Source organism: Euprymna scolopes, chromosome 39 (assembly GCF_053919585.1).
Source record: "Euprymna scolopes isolate OS-2025 chromosome 39, ASM5391958v1, whole genome shotgun sequence".
Lineage (NCBI taxonomy): Eukaryota > Metazoa > Mollusca > Cephalopoda > Sepiida > Sepiolidae > Euprymna > Euprymna scolopes.
Genome location: NC_136520.1, coordinates 32277867 through 32299567, shown reverse-complemented (window position 1 = coordinate 32299567; position 21701 = coordinate 32277867). Strand labels below are relative to the sequence as shown.

Sequence of the window (21701 nt, the reverse complement as noted above, 5' to 3'; positions counted from 1 at the left end):
TATTTATTTACAGGTACTTTCTAGAATAACACCTTGTTTCTTCTTCAAAAATCTCCTTGTACTCCAATTTGCTTAACAAGACTCTATCATGTAACACATGTGGTACTCTGTCTTTGTCCGTCCATGTTTAGGACACATCTTTCCATATTTTTCTTTTTTTTATAATCTTTTTCTTTCCTTCTTTCTTGCTGTGACGTCACCTTGCCTACATTGGCTGTTCTGTTACAATAAGATAGAATAGACACTCTGAACTTGGTGCTGTAGTGTTTCTCATAACAGTAGAGTAACAGAACTTGGTACAGTTATTAATCTTTCTCTACAGAGAAACCTCCCAGAGTTACACATTTCTCCCATAGTATAATGCGGCTCTGGAGAATATTTTTGTAAAACACCTCAGCTTGATCCTCAACAACATCTCTTTGAAAATCAAGGCTGTATCATCTGGGAAATAATTTCCTTTCAAAAATAACTTCATGGATGGAAAGAGATCAAAGTCAGAAGGTGCAAGGTCAGAAGAATATTTGTTATGGGTGTAACTGATAATTGTCTTTAGTGACCCCAGATGGAATCGAAGGAAATTCTTATGATGTCTTATGATGATGAAAAAATTTCAACTTTTAAGGAACTTCTATCCTAGAGTGACCTCTGGGCCTTTTTAAGTGATGACTACAAAAGAGAAAAAATATCCTACCATTTTGTTGTACTATATTCTATTTCTATCTCTCTTTATATATATGTTATATTTTTTATTACCGTTTTATAAAAACAAAACAAAACACATATTTGCTCTGCAATAGTATTGAGCACTCTCTTCAGAATTTTACTAATTACCAGATTTACCATATATATATATACCATATATATATATATATATATATATATATTTCATCATCTTAGTATTAGTGGTATCATTATTATTGGTCCCCTGACAAAAGGAGAGTGGACCTGTAAATTCACCCTTGTCCATTCGACAGTTTGTCTGACCGCACTTTTCTCAATAACTACGCCTTAGAATTTAAAAAAAAATTTTGCACAAACGTTAAACATGATGAGTAAAAAAAAAAGTGACAAAACGGATTTTCCGGGAAAACTCCAGTGGCCCCCTTCGGGGTGCCTTTCGGGTTAAAATGGCTAAAATTGAGACTTTTGTGCTTATTAAAAAAAAAAAAAAAAAAAAAATTGATGCCTCGGAGTTATATAAAACTTTCTGAAAAGTTGTAACTTACTGATTTCTATATAATTTTGTTTGCGATAACTCTTGGGTGTGCCCTAGGGGCTCTTTTAGGGCTAATAAAAACACTCCATTTATGGGACTATTTTACCATATTTGTCCAAAATTTTCTGTGTATGTCTATTTAGTAGTTTTGCATAGTGCTGAACTCAAATTTAAATATGTTAAGGCCTTGGGGACTTTTGGGGCTAAATGGGGGAGGGGGGGGCCAAATGATGGACTTAGTTATTTCTTTTTTTGCATGGTGTTGAACTCAAATTTACATATGTTAAGGCCTAAAACTGCACCGTTTGTTCATTTTCACCAGGATTCAACATCCCCTGGGGACTTTTGGGGTTAAATGGGGGAGGGGGACCATAGATTAGCTCAGACATTTCTTTTAATTTTGAAACTGATTGGAGTTGTTTAGAGAAAACAATGTTTTTGTGTGGTGTCCTCTAAACACATGCACTGGGGGGGAGGGGTCTCAATTTCAGCTATTTTTCTCATTGGCTATTCACACTCCTGTCTTCATTAAAAAGAAAAAAAAAGGATTATAGCAATAAAAAAAAAAAAAAAGCGTCATGTGAACAAGTAATTTTTTTGTCACCCCCACCTCCCCTGCTTTGCACTCGGGGGGGATGATAACAAATAAAATAGTAAAAATATAAATAAAAAATCTCATCTCAAGCACCAATTGATTATTTTCTTTATTGATTAGGACTTGACAATTGCAAAATCTTTTTTTTATCAAAACATGAAAAAAAGTGATTAAGTAAATATTAGTAGAAAAGAGATTAAAACGAAGTTGTATTAACGACTTTTAATCTTGTATGTTGTGGCTGTTTGTTTGTTTGTTGTACTTATTTTTGTTTTTTTATCGACATAACAATAATGTGAGCCTTTTTGTGTCATTCATTTTTCAGTTGAAGAAATTAAATGATCAGTTAGAAGAGGAACGTTCCAAAAAGAAAAATTCTGATGACAATCAAATATTTACGGCCAACGGTCCTGAAATGCAGCTTTATGAAATACAGAGTAAGTCATCATCTTTTTTTTTTGTAATTTATTTCTTTTCTTGTTTTCATTTTTCTCTTTCATTTCTTTTCTTTTTCATTTCTGTTCTTTTTCATTTCTTTTCTTTTTCATTTTTTTCCTTTTCATTTTTTTCTTTTTCATTTTTTCTTTTTCATTTCTTTTTTTCCCATTTTTCTTTTTTCATTTCATTTTTCTGTTTCATTTTTTTCTGTTTCATTTTTCTCTGTTTCATTTTTCTCTGTTTCATTTTTCTCTTTTCCATTTTTCTCTTTTCCATTTTTTCTTTGTTTCATTTTTTCTTTGTTTCATTTTTTCTTTGTTTCATTTTTTCTTTGTTCCATTTTTTCTTTGTTCCATTTTTTCTATGTTCCATTTCTTTGTTCCATTTTTTCTTTTTCATTTTTCTTTTTTCCATTTTTCTTTTTTCATTTCATTTCTTTTTCATTTTTTCTTTATTCCATTTTTTCTTTATTCTATTTTTTCTTTATTCTATTTTTTCTTTATTCCATTTTTTCTTTATTCTATTTTTTCTTTATTCCCTTTTCTTTTTTTCATTTCATTTCTTTTTCATTTCATTTCTTTTTTCTCTTTTCCATTTTTTTTTTCTATTTTTTCTTTTTTTCTTTCTATTTTTTTCAATTTTTCATTTCATTTTTTTCATTTCATTTCATTTTTTCATTTCATTTTATTTCTTTTTCATTTCTTTTTCATGTCTTTTTTTCATTTCTTTTCCATTTCTTTTTTATTATTTCTTTATTTCATTTCTTTTTTCATTTATTTCATTTCTTTTTTCATTTATTTCATTTCTTTTTTCATTTATTTCATTTCTTTTTTTCATTTTTTCTTTTTTCATTTCTTTTTCTTTTTTTCATTTCTTTTTCTTTTTTTCATTTCTTTTTCTTTTTTTCATTTCTTTTTCATTTTTCTTTCCATTTTCCATTTTTTCTTTTCTTTCTATTTTTTTTTCATTTTCTTTCTTTTTTTCATTTTCTTTTCTATTTCACTTTTTCATTTTTTCCATTTCATTTCTTTTTTTCATTTCTTTTTTTTCATTTCATTTCTTTTTCATTCCATTTTTCTTTTTTCCTTTTTTCTTTTTCCCTTTTTTCCATTTCATTCCTTTTTTTTTCATTTCATTTCTTTTCCATTTTTCTTTTTTCCATTTTTTTTCCTTTCATTTCTTTTTTCCATTTTACTTCTCTTTTTCATTTCTTTTCTCTTTTCATTTCTTTTCTCTTTTCATTTTTCATTTCTTTTTTATTTCTTTGCATTTTCTTTTCCAAGGAAAGAAAATTATACAACAATATAGCTGTAGTTGTTATTGAGAATTATTTTATAAACACTGGAGTTTCATTAGATTAACTGCAATACAATCATAGAGAGAGAGAGGGAATTGATTGGCTATTTTCTTTTCTTAATCGAAAAATATTTTCCAATTGTTTTCATTCATCTCATTCTTTTGACGAGAAGATTAGACACAAGGTCAGGTAAGTAGGATTTGAAAAACTAACACGCTAAAGGAAAAACCAATAAAAAAAAATGCTTGGACAACCCCCTCAGTATTCTTCTGTAAAAGTGCATGTTTCGATTATCTATAAATTAACCGTTTCTCAAGAGTGAGAGGGTAAAACCTGGGGAGGTAGACTTACTAGAACTGCACTGGAGCATACCTCAGACCGAACAAGCAATCCTCAAAAATGTCAGACTTTGCTGGTCTGATTTTGGTATGAAATCTAACCCTGAAGGGTTGATTTTTCAATTATTTTTCATAGAAATGAAAGTGCACAAACCTTACTTATAAATACTTGTAAATATATGAGCAAAATGTTTGTCCCAGAAGTGGTATTCTGCTGATTAAAATGAATTCACCAAACACCTATGCACCACTTTTTCATGGCCTCTCGTGATGAGAATTTCTGGATTGTTCTATCGGCAGAAAATTTTAATTACAATTGGTCCTCTCTTTGTCTTCTCAATTAATATTTCCCTTTTTATTTCTTAATAAAATGGAAATGCTCCCCTTCGTACAAAGAATAACCATACTTGAAATGGGTCAAGATGAATAATTCTAGTTGGGAGTTGATTTGAAGGAATTTGTTTGTTTAGCAAGTCTGTCTTTCGTTCGCATAATCACGTTGACACACCAGTTCCCATTAGATCACCGAAGTTAAACAACATTGAGCCTGGTCTGTACTAAAATGGGTGACCATTTGGTAATTCCAGTTGTTGTATGTGCTCTCCAGTTGTCTCGACATTGTTTTCAGTCATCCTGGACTTCTCCTTGCCACTGGACTTAAGCAGTGCTGAATAAGGAGAAGAGTGGTTGGAGATTGCATAACCCTTGCCTCACAATTTCATGCACAGCTACCCATACAGGGGGTATCCATTGTCTTTCGAGACTGAACAGAGGCTTCTATCTTCTGTATAGGGCTCAACCAAAATCTTACCTCGGAATGATCTGAGCTGCATGAAGTTCTCTTTGCTTGCAGGTTTTTACCTCCTTGCATTGAGAGCAGCAAGGCTCAGCAGTTGCATGCAAAATTGAGGAAGATCTTGAGAAAGAATGCTGCAGAAGCAACATTGAAGCTTCATTCCATTGATTTTCAGGTCTCTTTTTTTTTTTTATTATATATATATATATATATATTATTTTTTTCTTTACTTGAGTCACCACTTATCAAGGCTCGAAGATCACTCGAGGATAAAAGTCAATAAATGTAAGGTGGTTGTGTAGTAATCATTGGTGTAAATTGGGTAGAATTTGATTATGGGGACGGCTCAACAAGAACTTGTTTACATTGGGTTTAAAGGCTACCATGTTGTATTCAACTGGGAAGCAGACCAATGGAACAGTGTTCCACAGGCGAGCAGTTCTGGGAAAGAAGCTTTTTTCATGGAATCTGTTTATATTTAGGTACAGAGAGTCGGGGAAAGCGTATATAATGGTTGTAGCTAGATGAGTGTTTTTTGTGAAAGTTTGGCAGGAAGTAACCATAGTTTGGAGTTCAGTCGAGCAGTTCCCATAAAAATAACAATAGAGCAAAGAGGCTTGCAACATCACTTCTGTGGGAAAGAGGTTACAGGGAAGAGAAAAGGGCATCACCTACTAGGTTTTGAAGCCAGTTTTGAACTCTATCAAGACTGGATAGGGCGCACTGAGCAGCTCCTGTGACAACAGTACTCTATTTTAGGGTATACAGATAGAGGATTGCATCGGCTTGATGCCAAACCTGTCCATAAGTAGCCCTGCCAAGAATGGCATAGTTCTGACATTGCTACATCATCATTGCCCCTACCATGAGGAGGAAGGAGGGGAGGCGATTTATGAGAAAGATTTGAAAATGGCAATATGAGAAACTGAAAAATAGTGGCTTTATGGCAAATTATGGTTAGAAATCAAAAGATTTAACTATTTTCAGAACAAACAAAAAGATGGTTTTCATTTGAAGCAGGGGCTTGTTTCATAGTAGGAATAAACTTTAAGATTGTATTTAATGGTTGGAGGGGGGGGGCGGGTTTTTTTATAAGGTTTAAATATGTCAGATTCTTTTTATACACCACAATGTTTTTTTTTTTTCTTTCTTTCTTTCTAACATTAAAGTTCTCTTCCAGGGTTTTCAAAGTCAGACCCAAAGAGCATTTAAGTTATCAAATCAAACTTTATTCTTTTGTACCATATTATTAGCAATATGTAATAATGTATTTAGCTACAATTATGTTGAGGATTTTTTTTTCTTTTTTTGCCACATTTTACTTAAGAAATTACTGATGGGGATACCTGGCGTTGCCCAGGTGTGAAGAGGTTTATGGTAAGGGTATTGAGCAATGAAGAGAAACAAATAAAAAAAAAATTAGCTGCAGGAGCCAGCCTCAAACCTGTAATGCTAAGAGGAAAAGGAAGTGAACTAAAAGCGAACGGTTTAGTCGCTGCATCTACAGCGTTATACGACATCGCTGCTGTTCAAAATAAGCTTAGTCATTGCAAGGCTTATGATTTTACAAAAAGAAACTGACCCCACCTTGTAAAAAACGGACCATTTGATGGTCAAAGAATTGATGTTTTTGGCCAAGGGACTGACCTTTCAAACTATACCGATTTTGTCAGTGTTCATCACATGTGTTGACAGTTTTGTCAAACATAAAAACACACACAAACACATTTTGCCTTTTATATATATAGATTAAGTGACTTAGGAAATGGTCTTAAATAATCGCTTAAAAATAAAAATCATCCAAGGGAAATAACTTGCATTTTTAAATTGAACCTTAGAAATACAATTTTATTTCTAAAAAAAAAAAATTAAAAACTAAAATGACTTCACTGAATCTCAAGCAATGCCAGGTAGTTATAGCTAATTATGAAAGCAAGAATTTTTTTCTTTGTCTTTCAGGAGAAGCCAGCAAACAAATCCACGAATATAAATTGAAACTTCAAAAAGCCGAACAAGATATTGCTACCTTAGAAGGATCGGTAAGTTGAAGATATTCTTTCTTTATTGATTTTAGTACAACCATTTTGTTTTTTATAAAATTTTGTGATTCTTCTTTGTTTTTGTAGCAAAAATTGAAATATTGAATTTCAAGTGAAACCAATGATATCTACTGAATTGTCATGTCACAGTAATAAACATATCTAAAAATTATGAAAAACGATAAGGTAGAAAATTATTAATGAAATTAGTTTTCCAAGACAATTAGTGAAAATTGAGTTTTGCAACAACAAAAAAAAAAAAGAAAAAAAGCAACCGGAGAGTTCTAAGTGTAGCAAAAGGGAGGTAAATCTTTACTGAAAATTGAAAATCTTTGCCCAATTTAGCAAAACTTAATTTTCACTAATTGTCTTCAAAAACTGTTTTCATTAATAATTAATTTTCTACCTTATAGTTTTTTGTAATTTTGGGATATTTTGATTATTGCGACATGACAATTTAGTAGATACCAGATTACACTTGAATTTCAATTTTCGAATTTCGCTACAATTTTTTACAATTTCTTTATCAAAAATAGTCTTCCTGTCTCTTCATCATGCACACTCAATCTTTTTCTCTTAATTTTGATTTTCTTAGTTGAAACTGATCTGTCAACTCAAATTAATCTGAATATATTGCTTTTTTGTTGTGATTCTGATTTCACTAATTAAAAACATTTTGCAAAATAAAGACTGTGCTATCGTCACAATTTTGGGGGTAGTTTATGGAAAACGTCAAAACATGACAAATAAAAGGTTCATGATTTTTTTTATATACAAACGCTAGCCAACTTGTTCAATGAAAAATATATTATTTTTGTTACTATAAAGATAATTCAATGAAAAATTAATTGAAAAGGGAAAATGATATTTGTTTTGTAAAATACAATGAATAATTATTGGACTATTTTTATGAAACTTTAAGAAAATTAAACTTCAAATCAAGAAAAAAAACACATTGTAAGGTAAGTTTCATAAATATTTATTTTTTGAATAACAAACAACTGATAGCAAGCAAAATCTTTTTTATTTTCCATTTATTTTCAAGAATGAATATTTACTTTTTTCATTTATAATATACCAATGATAGCAAATAAATATTTTCTTAAACGATATTGGCTGCTGCGATTTGATTCGCTCAGCATTTTGATACCTTTCAGTGTTTTACGTAAACTGCTCAGAAAATTCTGCAGAAGTATCCATTTTTCCATTGTCATTAGCACAGCACCCAAGTTGTTTTTAGTTGTTGTTTCTTATGCTGTTCTCTCCACAAACACACACATATACATGGGTTGTGTCTCCCCAGGTTAGGAAATCCATCTCAATTTTATCTTTTGTTTTGCCATTAACTATTCACATGCTTGAATAAAACTTGCCCATAATTAATCAATTATATGTTTTTAATTTTTTTTTTTTTTTTGCAGGTAAACAGATTGGATACCCAGGTGAAACGCTACAGGACAGAAGCTGAAGATTCTGAAAAATTGGAAGACGAATTGAAACAAGAAAAGCGGAAACTTATGCGGGAGGTAAAGACATCCATTATTTTTATTTTCTTGAATCATCCCAACATAATTTATCCAAATTCATATTTGAACACAGTTTACATAGCAATTTATTTTTTTACCAGATGGACTTGAAGGATTTGTAAACTTTTGGTGTCATCTAATACGAGATGCTCTATCATGCAACCATTATATCAGATGGTAGAGATGGTAGAGATGGTAGAGATGGGAGAATCATCATTGATCAGAGGTGAAAGAGTCCAAAATCTGCAATAGGGGTTTAATACTTTTTCTTTTTTGTAAAACTGAGCCAGAAGTTGTGAATTTTACCACCAAAAAATGATCTAAGAATCTAGTATTAAGTTTTTGGTGCTTGTTCATGAAAATCTGCAGGTAAAATAGGGCAGTGGGGTGGGGGGTGATGAGCTGTTGCGTGTGTCAAAAGTTTTTTGCGAGACATACAAACACACACACTTTGCCAGTTATATATTAGATATATCTATTATATAAACATCTATTTTAGTAGGTTAAACTTCCAAAATAATTAACTGATCATTAAAAATTTTTGGAACACAACTGCTAGTTGTGGATAATGTGGGCTGTATTTAGTTGGAGGAAGTCCTTTAAAAAATTTGATATCTGTGATTTTTATGAAATTTTTAACTATATTTGATACTAGCAGTTCCGCCTGGCTTTGCTCAGGCCCTATGTACTGTTTATAACTTATTATGTGTGCATATGTATATATTAAAAAGTGAATATGTACGGTAATGCTTTTCTATATAATAGGCTTGCTTAACTACTATAGATAAAAGTTGGTAAAGATCGCAGAGGTAAAAATTTTTTAAACTTTGACCCCAATTTTGACCCCATAACATTGTTTTGGGCTCAAATTAAAATGTATGACCCATGTCCAAGTAACCTACATCTAAAATTTCTAGTGTTTAGACTCAAAATTGGCATAGGAGTTTGGTAGAGTCTGCAAAGGTCAACTCTGTCAACTTTGACCCCTTGGCAGCCAAATTTTCGCCCAAAAACTGATTAAAAAGCTTGCATGTCTGAATACCCTTTATGTAAAATTTCAAATGTTTACACCAAAAATTGGCTTAATAGTTTGCTAGAGATCGCAAAGGTCAAATCTTTTGAACTTTGACCCCTTGGAGGCCAAGTTTTCAGCAAAAAACGATTAAAAAGCTTTCCCTATGTCTGAATACACTTTATGTAATATTTTAAATGTTGAGACCAAAAATTGGCTGAGTAATTTGGTAGAGACCGCAGAGGTCACATTTTTTTAAACTTTGGCCCCAATTATGACAGCATTTATTATTTGGGGCTGAAATCAAATTATAAACTTTGATCCATGTCCAATTAACTTATATCTAAAATTTCAGGTGTTTAGACCCAAAATTCGCAGAGGAGTTTGGTAGAGTTCTCAAAGGTCAAATATTTTAACCTTGACCCCTTAACAGCCAAATTTCTGGTCGAAACCCGATTGAAAAGATTTTCCGGAATCTCAATAACCTGTATGTCAAATTTCGAGTCTGTAGACTGAAAATTGACAGTCATTTGGTAGGGAAATATACACAGACAGACGCAGACATTTTCACTTTTATATACATACTAGCAGTTCCGCCCGGCTTTGCTCAGGCCCTATGTATTATTCATAACTTTATATGCATATGTATATATTAAAAAGTGTGAATGTGTACGGTAATGCCTTTCTATATAATAGGCTTCCTTAACTACCATAGAAAAAAGTTGGTAGAGACCGCAGACCTTTGACTCAAATTTTTTAAAACTTTGACTCCAATTGTGACACCTTAATATTCATTGTAGTAGCCCTTTATTGTTTTGGGCTCAAATTAAATTAAAAAGTTTGACCCATGTCCAAGTAACCTACATCTTAAATTTCAAGTGTTTAGACTCAAAATTGGTGGAAGAGTTTGATAGAGTCTGCAAAGGTCAACTCTGTAAACTTTGACCTCTTGCCAGCCAAATCTTTGCCCAATAGCTGATTAAAAAGCATGCGGCATGTTTGAATACTCTTTGTAAAATTTCAAATGTTTAGACCAAAAATTGGCTTAATAGTTTGCTAGAGACTGCAAAGGTCAAATCTTTTAAACTTTGACTCCTTGGAAGCCAAATTTTCAGAAAAAAAAAAACAATTAAAAAGTTTGCCCTATGTCTGAATACACTTTATGTAAAATTTCAAATGTTGAGCCCAAAAATTGGCTGAGTTATTTAGTAGAGACCGCAGAGGTCATTTTTTCAAAACTTTGACCTCAATTTTGATCCTTTAACATTTATTGTTTTGGACTCAAATCAAATTAAAAAGTTAGATCCATGTCCAAGGAACCTATATCTAAAATTTCAAGTGTTTAGACTCAAAATTGGTGGAGGAGTTGAACTTTGACCCCTTAACAACCAAATTTCTGTCCGAAAACTGATTAAAAGATTTTCTCAAATCTAAATACTCCTTATGTCAAATCTCGAGTCTGTAGACTGAAAATTGACAGTTATTTGGTAGGGAACACAGACAGACACACACAGACATTTTCACTTAAATATATAGATAGATTTCCCAAATTTCAGTTTCTTTGAAGTATTTTAAAGACATATGATCACAACCTCCAATTTGAACATTTTTGTACCAACAATTCATTCGAGGATAAGGGTTTAGTAAGTTTGTCAGGACAGTGAAACAACATAAGGATTGGTAACAATGATTGTGATTGGCCAGATTAAAATATTTTCGATTCACATATGGATTAAACAAAATTCCGTGAATGTCAATTTCTTAAGATCTCTTAAGCTTAAGTCTTAAATTTTAAACATTTTTCTAGAACTAAAATCGTTTGATAGATTTTTTTATGAAAGTGAAGAATTTTCGATGTCAAAGATATGATACTATTTTCCATCATATTCGTTTTATTTATTTAAAAATACTTATTTATTTAAAAATACTTATTTATTTAAAAATACTTATTTATTCAAAAATACTTATTTATTCAAAAATACTTAACTGCCAATTAAAATCAAGATATGATATCATATCGTGATTTTAATCTTCCACAGAGGATATAAAAATCCTACAAAACTTGTTCTGTTTACTGAGTTTATTTTATCAAATACTAGAAGAGTAGTTTTCAAATAAATATTATGCTTGAAAAAAAAATAGTTATAAATAATTATTGTTGATCAACACTGAATCATTTTCATCCAAATTATTTCTTCATATTCATTTTTTACCACTCACAAAAGATCACCTTATTTCAGATAGGTAGGATTATAGGATGGAACGATAAAATTGTCACCCTAGAAAAGACGACATGATTCCATTTCCGTTTAATGAAAACCGGGTTTTTTTTTTGGGGGGGGGGTTGCAGACCATCTACTAGTTGGCTAGTTGGCTAGTTGTGTACAAAACCTAAGAGTGATAGGAGACTTCTGTCTGAAAGTGACACAATGTTCAACAAGCGAGATAAGAGATCCACTGCTGTACAACTCATACTCTCTACTGATCCAAGTTATGACAACAGGACCATTGCCAGCACCCTCAAAATGCAAACCCAGACTGTTCAGTGCTTGATGGCACAGCTCAACAAATTTTCTGGTCACAATTACGATCGTTGGTGTGGTTTCAAGTGAGGGTCACATCATGCCACTTCACATCTTCAAAGTCGGCTTGAAATTCAACACCAAAGTGTATCTGGATGAAGAGTGTGGTGATCCCCTGGTGCAATCAGGTGGCCAATGGCAGACCCTAAGTGTGACAGCAGGACTCGGTGCCAGCCCACAAGTATAAGGAGACCCAGGTTTGGCTTCAGAAGGAGTCCTACGACTTTGTACCCTTCTCTCACTGCCGCTCATTCCTCTCCCGACCTGAAACCGCTGGACTACTTCATTTGGTCATATGTTGAGAACATCACCAACATGACCTCCCACAACACCAAAGACAGCCTGATCGCCACCATCCGCTGCTAGCACTTGTAGAAAAGGCATGTTCCTAGTTCCGCATCCATATCGAGGCGGTGATTGAGGCTGAAGGTGGCTACATTGAATAGATATCAACTCTGCTATATAATCAAGTTAGCTAAATTATTTTTTTCAATGAAAGTTTTAAAATAAAACTGTAGTGTTTTCTTTTGTTTTGTTTTTTTTATAGGGCGACCACTTTATTTTCCACCCTCTAATAGACATAAATTAATAAATATTCTCCAAATTTTCAGTTTCTTTATATTTTGAAGAATTTTGTAGGAGAGCATAATATGCGGGCAGTCTCTCATTTGAATTTTTTCTTGTTAAAAGCCCTTTAGCTTAAGTCTTACACTTTAGACATTTTCTAGAATCAAAATCATGTAATAGATTTGGATCAGAATAAGGATTCTATTATTATATCTTTATTTTAATCTTCAACAGTGGACATAAAATCCTGCAAAACTCATTGTGTTGAGTGAATTCATTTTATAAAAACTGACAGAAATTGTCAAGTTAATATTACATTTTGCATTAGCGGACTGGTAGAAAGAAAAAAAAAACAATTCTTTTTTGGCCACCACAAATCAGTTATCTCTGATACAACCGAACATGAAGTGGTCTTCAAGTTACTCCAAGTAGTCTTCCACAAACCATTACTTGCCCGTAAAAAAAATAAATCAGATTGTTTGAGAAGGATTACCCAATATCATATGAATTGCAATTTCTTATTTTCTCACGGTTTATTTTTGTTGTACATTTCAGTTACGAGAGGCGCAGAGTCAAATCGAGGAGTTGCGTAACCATAACAGCCACCTTCAGAAGAGATTAGAGAAAATGAAACAGTCACGCAGTGCGTTGGTAAAGTAGAAACCTGACCGACCCTGTTGAACACCTAAAAACAGACCAACATGGAGAGAACTTGCTAGAGATTGGCCCTTTTAGGGGTTGGAAGGGGTGGCTGCCAGGGATGGTGAGCCTCCTTTGCGCCCTCCCCCTTCCCAACTCCTCCACCAACTGCGGCATCATCATTAGCATCATCACCATTATTGGTCACTCTGGCAGCATGTCTAGCTGGGTTGGTCATCAGTCAATGGTTCCATTGGTTGGATGGACACCTGGCACCCTCCTTCGCTTTTGCTCGGCAAAAAACTGCCTTTTTATTCATTTGTGTGTTTGCTTCTTCAGCCCCCTCTCCTTTCCCCCCACTCCTCCAAAAAAACAATAATAAAAATTCCATGAGAAGAAACGACCTGCCACTGGCTCTTCTAACTGGCAAGACCATCAATGTCTGCCTTCCAAACATATTTTCAGATGAAATGATATGTAGTTTTTGTTTCTTCCTATTATCTTGTGAAATATCTAAGTGTAAATTAATAGCTTTTTTTTGTCAGACTAAAAATAATTTAACAAAAATGTTTGCCTTTTGTCCAGAATTCCTCCTATATTAAAAAAAATCTATATAATATACGTATGTGATGGTACAAAAATGTCATATTCTTAAAATTAGGTAAATTAATCAAGTAGTTTTATTTTTAAGAAAATTAAATTTTATGTATAAACAAAAAGGGACTATCCCACGTCATCTTGAAGAAACAAGGGCAGATAACTCCAAAATACTCTAAACTTGCAAGATCAGCCTTGTAATACCTACAATTTCCGTTAATCGCTTAAAAATTATTTCTTTTATTTAAAAAAACACAATTGATTAGTTTATGTGATTTTTGGAATATGTTCTTTAAGTTCTGTCACGAGTAGGTACATCAAAGATTTTTCTGTATTTTTGTTTTTTTAATATAGGAGGAATTTTGGACAAGCATCACTTTTTTTTTTTTTGTCGGACAAAAAAAGATTTTTTCTTTTTTACTTGATCCGTTCTTTGGTCATCATTCAGTTCTTCACGCTATAGATGAAAATTCCCAAGTTCAAATCTAACAGTCGGCACCAAATTAATTAGTTGTTGACTGCAACATTTTGTGTGGATGCAACTGCAGATTAAGCAGTCTCCACTTTTAGAATTAAGTGCCAAGAAGTCTAATAAAATTTTATCATTGATGTTTGGGGGTGGGGGCTATGATCGCTGCTATTCTGTAAGTGTTTTCTTAATTATATGTAAAATATGTCCAACTTGTAATAATTTGTAATAAGTTTGGTTAAATTCTTGTAAATATTTGGCATCGTTACTTGATCCTGGGAATTGTTTACGTACAGCTGAGCAGTTGTCATAGATGCAAAAAAGAGAAAATTTAATTTGACAAAATGATTAAGTTACTCAAAAAAAACTTAAATTTATTTTAAGGATTCAAATTTTAACTTATTCACTGCCTTTATTTTGACTGGGCCTCAAATAACAAAATAGCCCCCCCCCCTTTAAAATTACTCAATTATTTCACTGGGAGTGGGGAGGGGGGGAACTAAGGGAAATGACTGGATTTGTCCTATTCATGCCAGACACCTCCTAAATTTGCCATAGTAACCTTTATTTCTACAACAACCTTTTTTTTTTTTGTTTTTAATCGACAATTTTTCCCCTATCAGAAAAAAAAAAAAAACTTGTGTGTGTGTATATATATATATATATATATATATATATATATATATATAATACCAAAAGATGTACGTAACGTGAATGCTCTACTGCAGTTTCACAGCATCACCAGTTATCAGGAGTGTCTCTTACTAGCATAGAATCAATCAAATGATATCAGTCCAACACTTCTAATGCTTGGTGATACTATGAAACTTCAGTAGTGTTAAAGCTACGTGGGTTATTTTTATTATTGATGCAGCTCTATCCCGTAGGCTATTGAGCTCTTTATTTTCCAAGATTTGCTGTCTTAATTCAGTTTTGTTCCTATTTTAAGAGATTTTTCTTTCAATAATGAACAATTAAAAGGGCTTATTTTAACATTTAATTGTATTGTTAGTAGGCAATCTTCTACCTCGAGAGATAATTGCATGCATGTTAGTGTTTCAGCAGATTGTCTTTGGGCATCTTCCAGTGTGGCTCTGTAACCCTATTCAGAAATGGAAGGAGGATTGTGTGCTAGGGTCTGTGGGCTTTTGGCGCTGCTTTCTGCATTGTCTCCTGTCCTCCAGCATAAGATTTCTGTTGTACTCTCCTCTCCTCACTCCCTGCCGTACAGCACCCTGCCATGCATCTCGGTCGTCTGCCAGCTACCCAGGTCGATGCCCGTCAGTTTCAGGTTGCATTTGTGTATGTCCTTGTAGTGGAGAGCCGGGCGACCTCTTGGGCGCTGTCCTATTTGTATATTATTATAAAACTCTAAAAGACTATAAACCCCTTGGTGTGTGCTAGGTCAGTTTTGATTCAGCTTAATTTTCTGAAGTTATGTTTTTCATATATATATAATGGAAAATTATTTTATGGAATATTAGATAAGCAAGTAAACATACTAGTAGAAATAAGGATACAAATACATCATTAAAACTTGACCAAGGTATTTTGATCGATTTGTTTATGTTCATCTGGTCAAGTGCGTTGGTAAAGTTACCAAATGAGTACGATCAGACAAAATATCTTGGTATTATTTGAATTCTTCAAAATACTTTGAGTATTTTTCATGTTTTGATCAATGTGACCTCTGACCTTCTTCAGGTGCATCTTGCCCAATCCAGAAATCTTTTTGTTGAACTCGGAATCTGCACAGAACTTTGAGTTCGACAAAGATTCCTAGAGTTTGACATGATACATTTGAAGAAGGTCAGAAGTTACATCGACTGAAATATTGTGCAAATAGCACTCAAGATGAGAACAGTAGTCTGAAGATTCCAAATAATGAGTAATCAATAATTTCAAAAATAAAATATTTTGTTTCAACTCTAATATGTTTGTGTTCTTATATTTACTAGCATGTTGCATTACTTATCCACTATTCCATTTTGTCTGAAATTTTTATTTCATGTTTACTTCAATAAGTAATAATATAAAAACAAATTTATATATTGTTCCGATTGATTTACTGTTTCTATAATAGTGCTGAATAATAAATGATTCTTATCTATAATAAAAAGTTTATTTATAAACAAACAGCGTGGCTACACATTCAGAAGATGTTTCCATATCTTTAATAAGCTAGACAACCTCAGACCAATAAGTCTGTCTTTTTATATATATATATATATATATGGCAATTGCTTTGTCTTAACAAACGTTAGCCATCTCAATGCTCATTCACCACCCTCACCGTACTTGCTGGGTGAATCGTAAGGGACACCCAAACCATGTCCGTGGGCCCGAAGGTGACTCTTTAGGCCAGTAGTTGACTTACATTCTGCCAGATGTGTGGTAGACACAAAGTTGAGCATTGAAACTTGTTTCACTTCTGCCTCCGCTTTTCTGCTCTCTCTGCCCACATAATGTTTTTTTTTGTTTTTTTTTGGTTAATATGAGCAGCTTTTGAGAGGAGCATCCAGTCACAAACCTTACTATTTCAACTGTTCCAAGCGTTAGGTAATATACACACACACACACACAACAGATGTAAACAAATTGGTTTTAACCTTCTCATAAAGACACATATTTATGTAAAAAAAAAAAAAAAAAAAAAAAAAAAAAAAACAGCAGTTTTTTTTTTTTTGCCTTCTAGAAAGTTTTATTTAGCAAAAATAACCAACAAGAATTCAGAAATTGTTGCAGATGAGGGTTCAAATTTCTCTGGGCCAATAAACCTAAGATGGACTGCTGATCTGAAGGACCAAGAATTAAAAGTCCCACTACTTCACACACACACACACACACACACATATTTCTTTCAAAATGGAAAATTAATTTTTAAAATATTTTTTTGATCTCATTTTTTTTTTACCTTTTACATCCAGTATGTCTTTACCCCCCCCCCTCTAACACACACACAGATGTCTGGCTTGTGGCAAACCTGTTTGCATTTTTTTCAAGGCAGGTACCTTTTGAGACTTACCCCCTCCCTACGAATGACCTTTATTTTTTAGTGAGAAAGCTAAACACAAGCCTCTACAAAAGAAAATAACATTTAGTAATTGGAGGGTTTTTTCTTTTGGTTTGTTTATTTTTTTTATATAATTGATTGAAATTGAACATGGAATGTTTTCAAATTTGAAAGAAAATTTAAAATGATGAAAAAAATTTTTTTACATTGCCAGAAATCATAAAATAAGTAAAAAAAAAAAAAAAAAAAAAAAAAGAAAAAGTCCTGACTTTGAGAGCATAGACACCAACCCCCTCCTCCCTCCCTGATGGAGGGGAGTAACAGAGAGTTCTTACTCCCCCCCCCCCCCCAGTCTCTAAACCAAACTCTATCTCTCTCTATGGCTGACTGGTCACCACCCTCCTCCTACTTCTACTCCTGACAGGAAGAGAGAAAGAAAAAAAAAAAATCTGTGTGATTTGTCCTGCCCCCTCTCCTCTTTTTATTTTGAACTGTATGTTGTGTTGAGCCAAGAGTGATTTCTTTTTCTTCTGTCAAGACAACACCAACTCCTGTGGCTTTCTATTATCTTTCATCTCAGTGACAAGACTTTATTAATATTATTCATAATAAAAATTAAATTTCCAACCTGGATAATTGTCTTTTATTTATTTTTTTATGTGACAAAAAAAATCATATTCCGAAACTCACTAAAATTAGTTTATAAGTATTTTAAAGAATTTATTTATTTCAAAACATAAATGGTGTCAAGTTAGAACAAGAAAAAAAAATGGCCAGCATGAGACAGTAGAAACACACTTAATGTCACAGCGATATATATTGGGTAAGTTTTTACCAGTATTTTGTTTAATTTTCAATTTTTGTGCAACTATCAAGACTCCCCAGATGACCGTCTTCTTTCAATCATTTTTTCTTGTTCTAACTTAACACTCCACACTACATGTGTTTCTAAGTGAATAAATGCTTTAAAATGAATTGAACCACAAAAAACTTATCCAGGTAGAAGAGTAACTTGTTTTTAGTGACATTTATTTGTTATATATTTGTTTTTTTGTTTGATTTTTTTTTTTTTTTAATTTTTTTTTTTACCATTTTTTTCATTTGGTTGTTTATACTTTCTATGTTTTTTTTATGCAAACCATATGTCTATGCGTTACTGTCTACGCGTTAGACGAGCATGACGATTACTGATAAGGTTGTTAGTGCTATAAACATGCACAATGTTGCATGTTTGGTAGAGGTGCATAGATGCATGCTGCAGACGTTAGGCCTGCAATGGGAAAAATATTTAGCTGATATTTTTGGAATTGTAACGTCTTCTTGGATACAATAGTCAGGTAGAATCATGGCATGGCCATGAAGTTAGGTATACATGCAATTTTTTTTTGCAGTAAATGATAGATTAGGGTGTCTAGTTTGTGAATCTGATGGTGCCATCTTGACACTGTTGAGCAATTTTTTTTTTACTGGCATCATAAGCCCCCTTTTTGCACATACCTATTAATTACGACAAATCTAATTTGTGGCATAAACATATCATGTTTGGTATCAAATTAAACCTTAAGGCAGGTAGAATGTGAATATATGGATTAAAAAGAGATAATGACCCATAGAGGTCAATTAAAGGTCATTTAATGTTATGAAAGGTCAAATGGGATCAGGAATGTATGATGATTATATTTAAATGTGTGTCGTGTGGAAATAAAGCACTTTGTATGAAAAATCATTTACCCATTTCTCTAGCTGAATGTGATTGTACCAAACCGGTCAGATTTAATAGTATCACCATTGGTGCTTTGAACAACTGAGATCATCTATAGCATGTCATTCTCTAAAGCAGATCTTACACTTGTTGCAGATTTGGCCACATGCTCAAATGGCTATCCAAAACGACTAATTACTTGAGGAGATGCTGGCTTCTTAGGACCATTGAAGTGAACTATTCTAACAGAGGACATTTCACTGGTCTGAGTTCATCTCTTGGGTACATATCCTTAGAATCTCAATTCCTCCAGAGCAATGATTTTGGGCTTCTGAAATGAAATAGAAGTGAATAAAACAGTGATTCCTACTAAACCAGATATTAAAAGAATGGTTTTGTTTAATTTCATATGTTGAGTAAATTCCACGGCCATTAGGTGTGCCTCCTTGCAACCATTTGGAGTGTACACTTGAAGATCAAAATTATCACACCATGAGCTGATCAAACCTTCATCATTAACTAGACCTCTGAATATGAAATCTTGCTCCCCAATCATTTTGGCTGCTGATTTTCTGTGCCAACGAACTTCGTCATAACTTGCAATATATCCTTGGTCATGTAGAAAGTTTATTATTTCTCCTGACCCAAAGCAATGGTGAATTTTAACTGCTAGACCAAGTGTTGTTTAGTTCCAAGACTTGGAGATTAAAACTTGAATTGACTCAATGACTTCTTGGTGACTTCGCCTTTTGACGTCAATAGTGAAATGAAATACAGAAGGCTTTCATTGGTGTTTTCTTTTACAAGTTTAAAGTTTCTCAAATTATAATTCTGACCTAATTTCGAATAGTCAGTCTTGATTTCAGCACTGATTTTCTTGGCTAGTTCAGTAATTTCATTTGCCTTCACAAGTTTTAATGTCTCGGGCAGATACTTTCAAAAACAAATAATGCTGGCACATCCATTTATGCGTAAAACAATAAGGCTTCCTCCAAAATGTTCCTCTAACTTTCGGATTAGAAGAGCTCTGTCTTTGCAGTTTCTGTCCATTGCAGTGACATTGTTAACACCAGACTTTGGTGGATGAATGGTTATATCAGCAGAAGTGAATGTAGAAGAGGCTTGGCTAGAGTTGAGAAAATTAAGATAAACATATCTCTACCGAGTTCCGCAGATTTGCTTGCCAGGTATTTTCAACGTATTTGAAGGCAAGGTCAGTGGAATTTGGTTCTTGCTGTTTTGAGGTACTTGACGCAGCAGCAACCTTTCACTTTAAAATAAACGTTGTGTAGCAATCCTGATGATACTGGTTATTTATTTGTTTCCCACGAAACAAAATGTGACACAAGGTCGGTTTAATGTGGGAGATAACCAGCTCCCCTCAAAAGGGGATTCTGAAAAAATAGAATTGCCTCAATATAGAAAGTTTCCTCCTCCATTGACTGAGGACAATTAATTTGAGTTCAGCATCTGTACAGACACTGCACATATGTGACCAGCCCAGTACAAGTACTGTGCATCTGCTACATAAGATCAAAGTGTAGTATTGTTAAAAAAATACAGAAAAAAAATCAACGATGAACAAAAAACTTAGGCACATGAGTTGGCCATGTGCCTAAGTTTTTTGTTCATCGTTGATTTTTTTTCTGTATTTTTTTAACATGAATAAAAGATTTAATATCTCAAAGTGTAGTATCTGTTCTTCAGATGCTGCACTTCCATTTCTCGTTCTCTTTCAGTGGAGGAGAAATCCTTCACGATTGAGACAATTTTAATTTTTGTACCTTTTCTCCACGTTAAAAAACGACCCTGGTGTCTGACTCTGTCCCGTGGGGAGGCATTGTAAATAGGTACATAAGTCTGTAATGGCAGCATTGATTCTAACATGCACTCCTGCTGCAACATCGTCACGTCTTTCATGGCATGTGTTGAGCAATCTCTACTTTATCTCTAATGTTCTACATCTTATTACTTTTCTCCAACGTTTGCTGCATCTAAAATAACATTTAGACAAAGTCACACTTGATGCCATCTCAGTTAATACTACAAAACCTGAAAAAGAGAATTCTCCATTAATAAACTCATAATTGGATTCAAAACAAAGTGTCTACATTTTGTTGTATTAAGTTTCTTTGACATTTATGAGCTAATTTTCAATCAATAACAATGTATGGCACTCGTCTGCTTTCAATAAAATCTCCCTTTCATTCTCTGTTTCACTTTTTACTTCTCTTTTTGCGACAGCAGTGAATTAGTACCAACAGTAGTCGCTGAAGCGATGTGATTGCTATGGAAACCAGTCATAAAAAGCGTCGCTCACCTCCTTACATATTTTTACGATTTTGAATACCAGAAAATTCATCATGTTTTGTTTTACTGAATGAAAATTGAAATTGTTTTTTCCAATATAGTTGAGATGATCTATAAACTGTAATAATTGTTTGAAATTTGGTTGAAAAATAAGTGAGCAGTGAAGCTTTAAAGCAGTTCTAAATGACTAAAACTGCCACTTAACCATATATTCAAGCACGGTAGTGTTTGAATAATAATCATAGAGGAAACTCATTTTAAAACGAGATCTTCATCAACAGATAATACCTTGATAGTTGTTTCTTACAATGTTTTCTTAAACAAAAATACACAGGAAACAATGCCTCCGTCATAATAAAATACAGTTCCTCCATTTTTCGTTAAATAAATCTTTCCTAATATTTAACTTGTTTATTGATATGAAGGCCATGGTTACCAACTAAAACAGCAGTGCCCGCCACTCCTAGCTACTGCCTACCACTGCCAAATCGTGACAGTAATCATCGTCTTGACTGCCAGTGTCCAGCAGTATCTGCCACTGGAAGACACTACCATACAATGGGTG

At 33.2% G+C, this 21701-nt stretch overlaps 1 protein-coding gene across 4 annotated transcripts in view; it reads left to right on the top strand.

The window, feature by feature from the left end:
• The window catches only part of LOC145263720 (uncharacterized), a 372649-nt gene extending 357855 nt beyond the window's left edge, over positions 1-14794 (top strand). For all 4 annotated transcript variants that reach the window (XM_080120684.1, XM_080120683.1, XM_080120685.1 and 1 more), the window contains 4 exons: positions 2137-2248; positions 6640-6719; positions 8141-8245; positions 12962-14794. In XM_080120684.1, coding sequence (XP_079976810.1) covers positions 2137-2248; positions 6640-6719; positions 8141-8245; positions 12962-13066 — 402 coding nt within the window. In that variant the 3' untranslated portion in view covers positions 13067-14794. The remainder of the gene's footprint in view (positions 1-2136; positions 2249-6639; positions 6720-8140; positions 8246-12961) is intronic.
• Positions 14795-21701: the final 6907 nt, after the last annotated feature.